Genomic DNA, 14738 nt, shown 5'->3' on the forward strand with positions numbered 1-14738 from the left:
TTGACAAGTTGTTTTTTACACCAGTAAACTGTCACCAGTGTGGAAACTGCATGAATGCTGTAGTGATAGTGTTCTGGTATTGGACCCATCTCACATTAGACTGCAACCCAGACGTTTAAATTGATTCAAGATGATGTAGTAGTGTTAGTAGTAGTAATCATGATTCACATAACTTAACCGTGTCAACAAACAAGCCCCCGTCCGCTGGCACTGACGCTGCTATCGCCTCCCCTCCTCCTCCTCCTCCCTCTCTCTCAGACACACCCTCTGTGATTTCGTGTGTGGACTTGAGTGGATTCCAGCGCTTCCCCACAGACTGTAAACACAGACCCGGAGAGCCCACTCCCATCGGCGGGATCGGTCCTCTCACACTCACTGTATTGATCGCTCATTTCAGTCACGCAAGGACGTCCTCGCCGCCCATCTTTCCACTGACTCCCGCGTCGCCCGGCTACGGTACAGTCTGGGGGTCTTATTGTGTGTTATCATGGTCATTATTTCATATCATTGTGTGACATCACTATGGTCGTTAGCTCTGTTGCCTCGATCGTGTTATAGTAACGGCTGGCTGTGGAATGCCTTTTACGACGAGCGCTTTTTCTCTGTGTATACATACATTAATGCCTGGCGTGACTGGTGTGTGTGTTTATCCCGGGTGTGTGAGAGATGTGCGTGTGTGTTCCGTGTCGTTATGGTGGAATGTGGAAGCTTCTCGAATTTAAGGAAATGGTCGGATCGATCGGTGCCAGTCTAGCGCGCACGGCACACATACTGTTACTGTTATACTACTATTGTTATTATAATGATATTATGGGTATTGGCTTATGGATTTCGATGTTAGTGCAAGCTCTTCAGAACAACCAAGCGACCCCTGTCCTGTCTGTGCGTCTCTACGTGTCTTACGGGGCGGCGTGTCAGTCAGTGCGGGCTGCGGCACCGTGGCAATCCCAGGACAATTGACATACTGACACCCCCACGTTTATTTTCAGTACAAATCACAACCACCCAATTACAAATGAGAAGCAAACGACCTCGACCGTCACCCAGCCTTCTTCTGCGGTGCCGCTATTGACACGGGCTTTGAACACGCAGCGCATTTAAACGGGACTGTATTGGATGTATTGTATTGTACTGTTCTGTATAGTGGGTCTCTGTGGTCGCTGTGGTTAGTGTAAGAGTTGTGTGCTGATGTTACCGGTCAGTTCTGGCCGATTGGAGCCGGACGGTGCGGTCCCGTTAGATGGACAGGCTTCTGTGTAGTGGAAACTGACCTCTGTTTAATGGATAGGTAGGGTACAAAACAACAATTTTAACATGTGGATCTGATCATAATAATAACCATGATACATAACAATAATATTAAGTATTCATAGTAATTTTTCAATATTGCAGAAACTTATCAAATGAGATTGGGCGTATTATTAGTTTTATTATTATGATTATAGATGTAAACAATGTGCATTTGTTCCCAGCGATAATATTTTAGACATTGTCCATTTCAAATGCTATTACGAATGGAAGCGTATAATACCAGCGGTCCGAGAAAGTAGCCGACACCGACATTGTGACGTCAGAGGCCTGTGTACACTGCCAATAGTGTGCTTTTTGCTGTGACGTCAGCCCCGATTCACGTTCTTGTGCACCGTCATAATAGGCACATTGCGGTATATGTAATTATTTATTATGCATTTGTAATCTTTTAACCTAAAAACACATTGATTGAGTCTTTGTCTTTTTTGCATATAGTATTATTATATATAGATATAACTATCACCATCAGCCTATATCCACTGCTGGATGAGGGCCTCCCCAAGATGTTTCCACTTCTGTATACATACACACATACACACACATCATCATCTATATGTATAGTGTAGAACAGTACAGTGTTCTGTGTACAATTATATAGTGTAGTATAGCCTACTATGATATATTGTAATTTGGTATAGTGTAGTATACTGCAGCAGGGTGCAGAATTAAAGAAGATTGTATAAGCATCTTTCTCTGAGTCTTGCATCTCGACCCTGAGTGTCAGTAGAGGGCAGCTCTCAGTGTAGCCGGCTATTAATAGACTGGAGGAGCTGTCATAGTGTACCCTCAGGGATCTGGGAGTCTTTACACACATATACACACACACTGACTCACACACACACATATTGTAGAACTTCTGTAGGGGTTGGTGAGTGAGTGGGTGGGAGTTTTGTGTGAGTGTTTGTCAATATGTCTGACATTGTGTTGTGTTGTGAGACTCAGTTCCTAATGGTGACTGTGTGTTAATGGTCTACGGACAGTCAGGGCCAAACTGGTGCAGCAAAACGCACATTGGGCTCCCCCCATTGTATATTGAATAATCCTGTTTGAAAAGCTTTTGGTTTTACAATTACTTACGGATGTATTACACAGCTTTAAGAGATTGAAAGTCTCTCTCTCTCTCTCTCTCTCTCTGTTACAGGTTGGCTGACTTCTCCAGAGTAGTGCATCAGTACAGACAGATAGAAAGACACACACATACTCACATAGACACACAGAGACCCACAGACAGACACACGCACGCAGAGACAGAGACGTACAGATTGAGTCATAGACACCTGCAAACACACACACAGAAACTGACACACACCCTGATGTCGGACCCGGGCCTGTCGTCGCCCCCTGGCCCCCCGCTGCGCTCTCCCCGCTCCCCCCTGTCCCTGTCCTTCCCATTCCTGCGTGAGGGAAGCCGGGTGTGGGAGAGGGGGCCCCCCCAGCCTGGGGAGCTGCCCAGCCCCCTGCCCACCAAACGCACACGCACATACTCCGCGTGAGTACACCCCCCCCAGAGAGAGCATCTGTGTGTCTCTGTTCTTGTGTGTAATATGGTGTGTCTCATTGTGTTTGTGTCTTTCTCTTTCTGTGTGTGTTTGTCTGCCCATGTCAGTGTGTCTCTGTATTAGTGTTAGTGTGTGCCTCTCTCTCTGTATCTTTGTATATGTCTGTCTGTGTATGTGTGCATGTCAGTGTGTTTGAGTGTGCCCAGCCCCCTGCCCTCAAAAGCACACACACACACACCTATTAATGATTGGTCTTTTGTGTTGGTTTGTATTGTATTGTGTTGTGTTGTATTGTTGTGCAGGACGGCGCGGGCAGCAGTGGGGCCAGTGTACAAGGGCGTTTGCAAGAACTTCTCCAGGTCGCAGGGTCACGGCTACATCACCCCCTCCCAGGGTGGGGAGGACATCTTCGTACACATCTCAGAGTAAGTCTCCAAGTATGTGTGTGTCTCTGTCTCTGTGTTGCTCTCTCTCTCTGTCTCATTGTGACCTTTACTTCTCCTCATCATAGCCTGTAGCCAGATGTATATAAATTACTACCAAAATATTCATAATAATACTACTAATAATACAGTTCTATGTCTCCTGCAGTGATTGAGTAGGCTACTATACTTTTCACTGTATTCTAGGCACGACTAAGATCAGATTTCCCTCTTGTGGCTTAGGGCCATAATTACAACAACAAACAAAACAAAACAAAAAATCAATTTGATAATGGATCAGATGTAATTTTCAGCACTGACCTTTGCTTTGTACCTCCCTTTCTGTCTGTCTGTCTGTCTGTCCAGCATTGAGGGGGAGTATGTGCCCATCGAAGGGGACGAGGTGACGTATAAGGTGTGTCCGGTCCCCCCTAAGAACCAGAAGATCCAGGCAGTGGAGGTGGTGATCACACACCTCACCCCAGGCACGAAGCACGAGACCTGGACTGGGCAGATAATCAGCTCCTAGGCTTCAGTTGCAGGGCCTAGTGCTGCAGTGGCTGGGGTGAGGGAGGGGGGTAGAGGGAGCTGGGGGAGGGATAGATAAAGTATGAAGAGGGAGGGATGCGAGGAAAGTGTGGTGCAGATTGTAGCTGGGGAGAGGGAGATAATTAATTGTAGAGAAATATGGGGTTTAGGAGAGGCAGGGAGGGAGCATGGGGTAATAGCATTAGCGAAAGAGAGGATGGAGGGTGAACAAGAGAGGGATAGGGAAGGGAGAGAGAAGGAGGGAGGGAGTGGGAGGTAGGGAGCATGGGGTAGCAAATTTAGAAATAGATGAGAGTGAAAGAGGGAGATTGGATAGGATGTCAGAGAGGGAGATGTGAGGATGAGAGGAGAGAGAGTATTAGTGATTAACATATCTCTACTGTGAAATGAAAACAAAAGCAACAATTTGTTACCCTTATAGCTGATGAGTCCTTGTCTCTTATTAACTGCCAATAGCTTCCAGTTTGTTTATTTTCATGACTTTGGATCTGATGTCGATTTCTGTTCAATAGTCAGACATAGTCAAAGTCAATAGTCAAAAAACAATAAATATATATATAAGATTGTCAGGAAGATCAGTCCGTTTCTAGATCTCTCTGTATACAGAGGTGGTAACCCAGATGCTATACAACGTGTTAGACTTTTATTATTATTTTTATTATTACTATAGTTCACACAGCGCTGGCTCCAGTCTGGGACCCTATTCTATACTATAGATTATAAGCTTGTATTGTCAGAGACTTAACATTACCATTTTGTGTAAATAAATGGTCTAAAACAGGGTAAAATTATGATGATGATGATGATGATAATAATAATAATGAAAGTCCAGTGTTACTTTTTCATTTTCTATGAATTAGACCAAGGAAACTAACTGTCAAATAAGTGACTTACCTTACAAAGACACACAACTCTAATATTTGTGTACAGTTATTGGTTTTGTTGGTTGTGTGATTTCTGTTCTGTTACATCTCAGCCTAACAAGCTCTTCTGTCTTCTGTCTCTCTCTCATTCATTCATTCCTTCTCTTCTTTGACTCTTTCTCTGCCTTCTTTCTTCTATTCATTTGTATTTTCTCCTTTTCAGGTTTTTAATTCATCCATCTTTTTCCATCCTTCTCTTTCATCCATTCATTTTTCTGTCTGTTCTCTCCCTCCATCTGTTTTCACACTTTATTCCTCTGTTGCTCTGTGTCTGTGTGTCTGTATGTGTGGGTCTATGTGCGAGTGTGTCTATGTTGATGTGTGTATGTCTATTTATGTATGTGTCTCTGTGTGCGTTTCCCTGTAAGTTGTTCTATATTTTTTTTACCTTCTACCAGATTCCATTATTATTATTTTTATGCTTTTTATTTTTATGTAAAGTTTGATTTCAGTTGTTTTTTCTCAAAGCACTTTCTCGGTCAAACCACTGTGAGTGGCTTTACGTCATTGAAACTACAGAAATTACTTACAAATGTAAAAAATCAAAGCAAAAAAAAAACATTTTATGATTCACAGATTTTTGTGTCAATAAAAACTCTTCAATCTCATTGCTGGCTGGGGGTCAGTTTGTTCAGTCTGTACCAATCTACCCATCTGTCTGTCTGTCTACCTGCCTGTCTGTATCAATATACCTTTACACCTCTATCTGTCTGGAGCAATCTGTGTGCCTTGTGTCTACCTACCAACCTACCTGTCTGTCTGTCTCAATCAATCTACCCACTATGAATTTATCACTCCACCTGTCTACCTACCTACCCATCTGTCTGCCTGGAGTTATATTAACCATTAATGTATTGAATAAATAAATGCCGCTGGAGCCCAGTGGCCTGCTTCCTCACAGTGAAGACATATATTTACAAGACCACAAACAACAAGTAGTTAAATTAATTTAATTGTTATAATTTTAAACAGTCAAAATTGATTAGCTGCAAGACTCTCATTGGGAAACACAGCTTTGTTCTCAACGAGAGAACGGTACAGATCACAGTTTATTACCCAAGATTTTATTGTAATAATAATAAAGAAACAACATAACACATTTTAAAATAGTTTAAAAAAAAGTTTTTTTTTACTGAAACCATTTTGAATAGATCTGTACTGTACACTGTACTAGTAAAAGCATCTGGAGTTATTAAAATACAATAAGGTTTAGACCAGTTGTCTTCTGCCCTGTTTCTTATACCCACACTATCCTGGTGATTTCAGTTTCTATTAATTGAATTAGTTAAACAAAGCCTTTAATTGAACTGATATCTTTTCTAATCACAGCTTTTTCAATATTAAATTTCACATCACAAATATATTGTTTAAAAACACAGAGAGAGAGAAGATAAGAAAAAGAAAAAGAAAGAAAGAAAGAAAAAGACACAGGCAGAGAGAGACAGACCCCATTCACACTGAAACAAATGCCAGCTTTATGGTGCCATTTTGTTGCCTGTCAAGGTCTGTGCAAAAGGGTTTATGCTGGCATTTCGACACCAGCAATTTTCCACCTCGGGACCTAGTATAAATGCTAACATTTTTCCGGCAACAGGTCTGTGCGAATGGAGCAAGAAAACGAATGCCGGCAAATTACGCGTCACGCAGTGTAGTGTAGTGTAGTTACAGCAATTCTGCGACGTATGGTGACGTATGTAATGCTAACTATTGTCACAAATATGTCAGAAGTTATATACCAATAAATCATGCAAATATAATATCTCTTTACAGGCAAACATGTTAGATTGCATTACAGTGACACTGACGGTAGTTTGTTATTTAATTTGATTTTAAGGCAGTAATGTCAAACTTAAAAAAATGAAAAAGAAAATACGTTGTTTTGACTTCTGGTTGATATAGATATACATACAATGTAATGTCATGCTTTTTTTTCTCATTTATTTCAGATGATTTAACTTTGCTGCAGTGTGTCAAGACCCACACAATGCCTCTCATCACGCAACCATGAACCGAGCCCCGAGTCTCATACTGGGTTCACTGGTTCAAATGCTCTGTGACCGCTGGTCCAGTGACCACACTGCACAAACACACAACCATACAGCCTGATGATCTGGTCATAGTGTGAAAACGCACCTAGATTGACGTATCGTTTGCATATCCCTCCTGACTATTTGTTCTTGGTAGTGAGTCCGAACCGAACCGGCAACTGGAGAAACAGGGAAATCATTGAACTTTTACAAACACGTCCAAAATAATCGGTCCGTGTCTCCTCTCCTGAATCCACAGGCTTCTGTAGCATTTCGGCTACAGCACTAATGCATTCTGGTTTCTGTGTGAATGGGGTGATGGAGAGAAAGGTAGAGATGGATAGACAGGCAGATATATATAGGTATAGTAAGACAGCTATTAACAAACTGAAAGAACAGATAAACAGGTACAGTACAGTGTGGTACCAACCAACACACGGACAGACAGACAGATACTAAGCCAGACAAACAGACAATGCACAGTCAAGATCTCAGACTCACTTCCTGGCAGCTACAGCGACTATCCAGTGTCTCTGGATTAGCTTCTGGCCTGGAGTCACAGATTGCGCATGCACCCCTTCATGGGAAATCACATTACAATACACTTCAGTGCAACACATGCTTGCTTCCCACAGTGACAATGTAAACAGATACGCACTTGGCAGTAATGTCAGTGTGTGTGTGTGTGTATACATACATATGTACACACATATACACAGGGAGTCTGAAAAGTCATTCTCTCTCTTCAAACTGCCACGGCTCCTAAACTAAAGAGAGACGTTAAACATTTATTTCACCAAATTGAAGCTAAATTGTTGACTTTAATGACGAAGAAATTTTCGTTAAGCATTTGATTTACAGGTGAACATCGGCTGAGCAGTGAAGCACAAAAGAATGAGCACAAACTGCATCGGGAGGCAGAGTGGGTCAACACCGCGTTCAGTATCAAAGAGGGTGGAGGCCTGCACGGGCCTGGGCTGCAATGTTTGCTCCCTTCTTCTGCAATTAATTTTTTCTGGTCTTTAGTCTCTCAAAAAGTCTTATTTTAATGGAGTAAAGGCTGAGCAATAAGCCCCTTCACAGTTACAACTGCGGTGTCGTCTGCGCTAGTTCTAGTGCAAGAACAGTGTAAAAATAGTGCGACATTTCAGACAACCTGTATATAAAGATACATATATTTATATATATATGCGAGAGAGAAAGAGAAAGAGCAACAGCAACAGCAAGAGCAAGAGAAAGAGAGAAAGAGAAAGAAAGAGAGAGAAAGAGAAAGAGAAAGAAAACTTCAGTGCAAAATAGAAGACTGTCCTATTAAGAGCTTATCTGATAGGACATCTTATGAGATGTTTCCCTTGTGACTTGCATCCATTAAAAATGTTTAAAAAGGTATCATTAAAACAAACACTTGAATGCAAAACATACCAGGTTTGTGTGTTACGAGTCGACTTTTGAAGTCCCTACAGTCTCTCAGGGTCTGGACGAAAAATCATAAACAGAATGTAAAAAAACATTATTCTCCACACTTCTGGTTTGACATCGTAACACGTTGACGGTCCCTTCTGTGGCCCGGTGTTTTGGTTCAGTTCCTTTTTCATTTTATGCTTTTCCATCTGGTGTGCAAATCGCAGATGCTCCCTTTCTCCGCCCTCTCCGAGGTCCAGTGCCTGTAACTGCTACCACGGCTCCTTGAGTATCATTCACTGTCATTAGTTGTATTAGGAATATCAACCTTGAATACAGTTTTTCGAAGCCTTCGGTATCATCTTCACGTTCCCTCCCTCTCCATTTCAGTCACTCAATGGTGCGCGTTTGTTTGAGTGCTGCCAGTCCCAGGTTGTGGGGCAGGGGGGGGCAGTGGGGGGTCGTGCTGTTGAGTGAGGTGGGGTCTGGGGACAGGAATAGCTCCCGACAGAGCCGTGCTGTTTCAGCGGGGCTGTACACCGTGAATCCGATAGTGCGAGGGTCTGCGAAAATCTCATAGTCGTTTCCGCCCTGATAGAGAGAGGGAGTGAGATAAGAGGGAGGGGAAAAAGAGAGAGGAGAGGGGAGAGATTTTAATTGAGTTTTTTGTGTCCTGACTGTCAGAATAATTTTCAATATTTCTCTCCCACTCCCACCTCCCTTCCCCCTTCCCCCTCCCAATATGCATGCCCCAATCAACCTCCCTCTCCCTTACTCACCGGCGAGGTCTCATTCCCAAAGAAGTAGATGGCCTCCAGCCCCTCCCCCTCCAGCACCTCCAGACACAGCCGCTTGTCCCAGCCCTCCGGAAACACATCGAAACTGATCAGCCCCCCTACAGGAGAAAGAGGGAGATCAATGTCATTTATTTATTATCATTATTGCCATTATTATCATTATTGGGAGAGAGAGGGAGGGAGGGAGGGAGAAAATGATCCAGACAGTCAGACTCACTCAAAATAAACAAATGCACAAATATGTCTGATACACTGATTGACTGACAGAGAACGGGTTTCTGGAGCTCTCTCCTCTCCCCCCCTCCTTTGATTGTTATTGTTTGGGAAAACTGAAACACATATACAGTATACAGCATGTTGTTTCGAATTACAAAGATAGTCTTAAAACCTTTCAGCCACCCTCACTCCACCCCCTTCCCTGCATACACACACACACACCCTCCAGCCATCTCCACTCTCTCCTCTCCTCCCTGCAGCATTTCACTGCTCAGAAAATATGCATTTATGTCTGTGGCACAAAGGGTTAACAAAAAAACCACGAGGGCTGCAGCCAATCAGAGAGCCTGTGGTCAGACACACACCCCTCTATCTCCCCACTGCGGAACACATGACCAGTAAAACACAGAAGCAGTGACTGGAGCTACGTGATAAAAAGTTGTCTTTCTGCTTTGGACAGAGTGTGCCAAGAACAAAGACACACACACACACACACACACACACACACACAAACACTGACTCCCTATAATTGTATTTGTATCCATCTCTCTCTCTCAGTTTTCAGCACCAGTTCAGTACAGAAAGAAACACTGAAATAAGGGCAAATGTAAGTTGGCAAAGACTAAAGTGCCTGAGCAATAAGCACAGAGAAAGGGAGAGTAGACAGCTGGTATTGCAATCCACTGAAGGCCTGTGAATTTTAGTTTATTGAGAGAAAGTCACAGAAACGCAGAGAGAGACAGAGAGACAGAAAAGCTAAGAGAGAGACACAGAGAGACAGATCGAGATACAGAGGGAGATAGAGACACTTGCACACTTACAAGCTCATATGCAGACATATACACAAACATATTCGTGCACGCACACTCACTGCATCACAATGTTGCCACAACATCTTACTTTTCTGTCGTAACTGTATTACAATGTTGCCACAACATTATTTGGTAAGCTGTTGCAGGGGTCTATAGTGCAAGAAAACAAAAACACTAAGAGATAAATTAAGCAACTGGGGTAAAAGGTGTTTTTATTGCAGGATGTAACTGCTGCAACACCATTGGTTGAGGCTGAGGGGAGCGTCTCTAGTCGACTCCAGGAAAACAAAAAACAGGAACACACGTAACACATGTAGACAATGGTGGCCACAAAGCTGTGATGCCATTGGCTGAGGCGGAGGGGAGCGTCTCTCAACAACCACATCGTCAACGTTCAGGAAATCGAAATAACACACGCAATGAAACAGGAAGCCAATAAATAACACTACATAAGGCACATACACATAGAACACAAGCCCAATTGAGACCATCACGCTGGACGCCATTGGCTCTAAATGACTACATCCAAAACATTAAACAAGCACATATACAAAAACAGAGACACACACACAAGAAAAGGACAATCAGTGCCAGAACTGTTGCTGCAGACAGATTGCCTTCCCCCAACACAGATCATTAACCAATTTTATGCCTTGTTAGCTAACGAGTTGATAACGTGTTCTCTTCATGGAGAAAAACAAAGGGGGGAGGGAGGGGAGGGAGGGGAGAGGGGGGTCAGAGGGAGGCAGAAATGAATGGAGGGGAACTGGAATGTTGAAAGGACCCCCGAAGGGCCACTTGCAGGGTTCAATGCTACAGATACAGGACCTGTCAGTCACAGACACACTACTGACTACAACACTGGCAGACTGACAGCAACTGTGGACTGACACGCACACTGTACAGACTTAGACACTGTACACACTGACACACACTGTACAGGGGTACACAAACAGTGCAGATCAGAGCTTCAGTCAGAGGGGGACAGTGCAGACAGACTCACCCCTCGTGAAGCGCAGCCCCTTCCCTGCAAACTCCTTCTGCAGGGCCGCCACAAACTTCTCCCTGATCTTCTCTCTCTGTGGGGGAGGGAGAGCAATAAAATGAATGTGGGACTGTATACAGAGACTTACCCTCACCTCTGACCTCTGTGTCACCATTGGCTGAAGCTGAAGGGAAGAGTCTCTAAACGACCGCAGAGAAAAATAAGGAAAAAACACAGTATTCAGCTCCCAACACTTTTTCCACATTTTGTTGTCTCAGATTCAGAATATGAAATAGAATACATTTTCCCCACTGATCTACAAAGCCTTGGACACCAGGTCAAATAAAATAAAAAAATCTAAAAGCTTTCTTTGCTGAAGCTACTGTGAGGCCAACTGGGAGTCTGAATGAGTCAGAGGCTGCGATTGACAATGATGTTCAAGGTTTCCTGTAACTATATTCATGCCAGGCACATGAAACACATGCGACCTTGCTCTCGTTTGCCACCTTCCCCACACTCTCATTCGCCATTCAATTTTCTGATGTTCATGCATCAACAAACTTCAAGGCATTCCACAAAAATGGCCTTTATGGGGCAGTGGCAAGGAAGAAGCCCAGGCTGAAAAAGAAAATATCCTTGATGCAAAGAATTCACAAATTGTCCCCTAGAAGATACTGCAGTTATGTGGCAGAATGTCTTGTGGTCTGATGAGACTAAAGTGGCACACATGAAAGGAAGTTTGCCTTTCGACAGGACAATGATCCAAAGCACACAGCCAGAGCAACACTGGAGTGACTTAAATGGAGAGAATATACATCCTTGAGTGGCCCAGTCACGGTCCTGAGCTTAATCCCATCAACACCTGGTCTATAGACTGTATACACTGTACACCTGGTCTATATAGACTGTACACACTGTACTGAATTGAGATTCAGTACCAGCCGTTACCTTGTCAATTTCAGAGAACTCTATTCGCTCTTCCGGGGTGCAGCTCCGTCCAATGGGAGAGACGTTTATTGTTCCGTTACGGAATTCTATGAAGGTGCCCCTGGGAGGAAGAAAGAGAGACAGAAAGAGAGGGAGAAATGAGAGGAGAGAGTGAAAATGAGACAGAGAGAGAAATGCAGGGTGAGAGAGAGATACAGACAGAGAGGGAGAGGGAGACAGAATAAGAGGAGTTGTTAATTGATTTCTATGCTTGCTAGTGTGATATTTAACCCTGCCTGAATGTGCGTTGTGCCCTGAGCGCACAGCTGCGGCTCCAGCTTCTCTCACCTCTTCTTGGGCAGTTTCAGGAGCCCCATGTACCTCAGGCAGAAGTTGATGAGCTCCTGCAGCAGCTCCTCCCCCAGCTGGTTCTGGATGGCCTGGTTAAACAGGAAACAGGAAAAAGAGAAATATGACTGCAACTCTCATGAACTATGACTGACTAGAATTTAGGTTTCTGAAAAAGCACTTAGAAAAAAACTACATTATCCTTTTAGGATGTAATTAAGAGAGAGAAGAAGGGAAAAGGGAAGCCCCAAGAAGTGCAAGTAAAACTATCTGCAAATAAAATGCAACTCCCATAAACTACAGCAGAAATACAAATAAAAGTATGATTAAAAACTAAATTCCATATTTCTAGTTTTAAATCCGACTCTATTTCTCTGTTACTCTTTGGACCTGGCAAGGGCTGACACAGCCTCTCTCAACAGTGTAGATTCTTTCTATCATTTGAAATATAGTTACATTACATTACATTATTTGTCATTTAGCAGACACTCTTATCCAGGCCGACTTACAGTTCTACCCATTTATACAGCTGGGCATTTCACTGGAGCAATCTAAGTGAAGTACCTTGCTCAAGGGTACAACAGCACTGCCCACCTGGGATTTAACACCGACCTTCCAGTTATGAGTCCAGGGCCCTAACCACTACTGCACTACTCTGCTCCTTAGTTATCTTATCTCTCAGGTTCTGCATTCTGTTGTTGCCCTGCACCTTGTTGTTTAACAAAACTTGATGTGTTAGCATGCTTGACCAAGAGGTTAATGATTCATAAAGTCTTTGTAGTCACTAATTTAAATGTCTCTTGTTAATTAGTTATGTACTTAATAAGCTTGTTTGCACCAATCAAGAAGGAAAGAACTGTCTTCTCTGTCTTAGGATAAAATACCAAATGTCACTCAGAATTGTTGAGAGTTGAGACTCAGAGAATTGTCTGAGGAAACTTCTCAGGTCAGGCTCCCCTGCAGCTGCTGGAATAAAGAATCAACCTTCTACCACACACAGAGGCTCGTGCTGTTTACTGCAACTCTTCAACATCTATCCTTTAACATACGATGCAAATGTGTATGATAAATGTCTTGTGTACACTTACCTGCTTGGAGATGAGTCTCCCATCCTTGTACTGGACTGTACCATTCTCCGCAAACACATAGTCAAACTTGTGGATGACTGAGAGAGAGGGTGGGAGCAAGGGAGGGGGAGAGAGACAGGAGAGGGAGAGAGAGAGGGAGAGCAGGAGAGGGAGAGAAGGAGAGCAATGCAATGTTACTAACATTCCCAAAAGGTTGCCTCACTTCCTGCAGTCCAGTGAGCTGCAGGCAAATCCAAAAGCAGATACAGGATCAATTCTGCCTTTATAAATCAATCCTATACTACAGAACCCTATATCTACAGGAGCTATTCAGTTAAGGGGCAGTTACCTTCGTCCCCGTCCCCCAGCTGCTCGGCGATCTTGGAGTAGTCCGACCCCCCCACCACGCCGATCTTCACCTGGTGCCGCAGCTGCTGGAAGAACCTGTCCAGCTCTGGGTCAATCTTCTGCAGGAGGGAGGGAAGGAGCGATAGTCTTAGATTAATTTGTTGATTTCTTTTAGTTAGCCCTATGCATGTAGTATATAATAGGTAATAGGGGAAAGAGAGAGTGTGTGAGAGAGAGCGAGAGAGAGAGAGAGAGAGAGAGAGAGAGAGAGAGAGACTGATGTGTTGGTTTACTTCATTACCTTGTGTACATACAGACTGCGAATATTAGGAGGAGGAGAGGGTGAGAGGAAAAGTCTCAGATTGTTGTGTTAGTTGACTTCATTTACATAGCCATAGGCATTGTGTATAGTAGGAGGAGAAGAAGGAGAGGGAAAGATAACATTCTTTCTCTGGAGAGGAGGGGGTGGGTGAAGATAGTATGACAGTGTGTGTTTCTGATAACAAACCCCCGGGCCAGAGTCATCACACCAAAGGCCATGCACGGGTGTTTAAACACGTCCTGTGTGAATACATTCTGAAATGTAAACAAACACACAAACTTTGCTCTGTTCCCTTATCTATCTAATTATAAAACAGCAAAACAATTGAAAAGACAGATACATCATTTTACATTTTATTTATTTATTTAGTTAGTTAGTTTGCCCTGCATGGGGTTACTTAGAGTCATACCCACAACGCTATATAGAAAATATAATGAGTGACGGGAGAGACAGCTGCTAAGAACTGTAGCGTGGACAGTGAGAGAGAGGGAACGGAGTTGGCCGAGAGATGGAGTTACGTAATAAAGCCCGAATGTCCAGCTCTGGCGTTCGGGACACGGCGTTCCTTTCACTGCAGATTCTTCACCCGGGCGACCTTAGCACGGTTGCCATGCCAACAACGCCTCGGACGAGCCCGCTACTCTAAGTGCAGCTGTTCTTCTATTCCGATTCGTATAACTACTATTCAAACAATCTGTTTTTATTTAGTTAAGATATTAGCAGGGTGGCCACAGAGATCTTTACAGATTAGAAATAAATGAAACAAATAACCCATTATGCACGG

The 14738-nt window shown here is 43.5% G+C and overlaps 2 protein-coding genes across 2 annotated transcripts in view; one reads left to right on the forward strand and one right to left on the reverse strand.

Moving 5' to 3' along the window:
* Positions 1-2624: 2624 nt before the first annotated feature.
* Positions 2625-3761, forward strand: LOC136751884 (cold shock domain-containing protein C2). The gene is made up of 3 exons (XM_066707636.1): positions 2625-2800; positions 3113-3235; positions 3599-3761. Exons 1-3 carry the CDS (start codon positions 2625-2627, stop codon positions 3759-3761), a joined length of 462 nt encoding a protein of 153 aa, XP_066563733.1.
* Positions 3762-5638: 1877 nt separating this feature from the next.
* pmm1 (phosphomannomutase 1) overlaps positions 5639-14738 on the reverse strand; it is a 9912-nt gene continuing 812 nt past the window's right edge. Inside the window, exons 2-8 of the mRNA XM_066707255.1 lie at positions 13634-13751; positions 13306-13382; positions 12218-12309; positions 11891-11990; positions 10961-11036; positions 8912-9027; positions 5639-8723 (exon numbers count right to left, since the gene is read on the reverse strand). Of these exons, the coding sequence (XP_066563352.1) occupies positions 8523-8723; positions 8912-9027; positions 10961-11036; positions 11891-11990; positions 12218-12309; positions 13306-13382; positions 13634-13751 (780 nt within the window). The 3' untranslated portion in view covers positions 5639-8522. The remainder of the gene's footprint in view (positions 8724-8911; positions 9028-10960; positions 11037-11890; positions 11991-12217; positions 12310-13305; positions 13383-13633; positions 13752-14738) is intronic.

The sequence above is a fragment of the Amia ocellicauda genome, chromosome 6 (assembly GCF_036373705.1).
Source record: "Amia ocellicauda isolate fAmiCal2 chromosome 6, fAmiCal2.hap1, whole genome shotgun sequence".
In the NCBI taxonomy this organism is placed as follows: domain Eukaryota; kingdom Metazoa; phylum Chordata; class Actinopteri; order Amiiformes; family Amiidae; genus Amia; species Amia ocellicauda.

Excerpts from the sequence above, each read along its gene's own strand:
- LOC136751884 (XM_066707636.1), top strand. The coding sequence starts at position 2,625 with ATGTCGGACCCGGGCCTGTCGTCGCCCCCTGGCCCCCCGCTGCGCTCT. Across the intron at positions 2,801-3,112 it reads CGCACACGCACATACTCCGC|GACGGCGCGGGCAGCAGTGG; the intron begins GTGAGTACACCC and ends ATTGTTGTGCAG. Across the intron at positions 3,236-3,598 it reads ATCTTCGTACACATCTCAGA|CATTGAGGGGGAGTATGTGC; the intron begins GTAAGTCTCCAA and ends CTGTCTGTCCAG.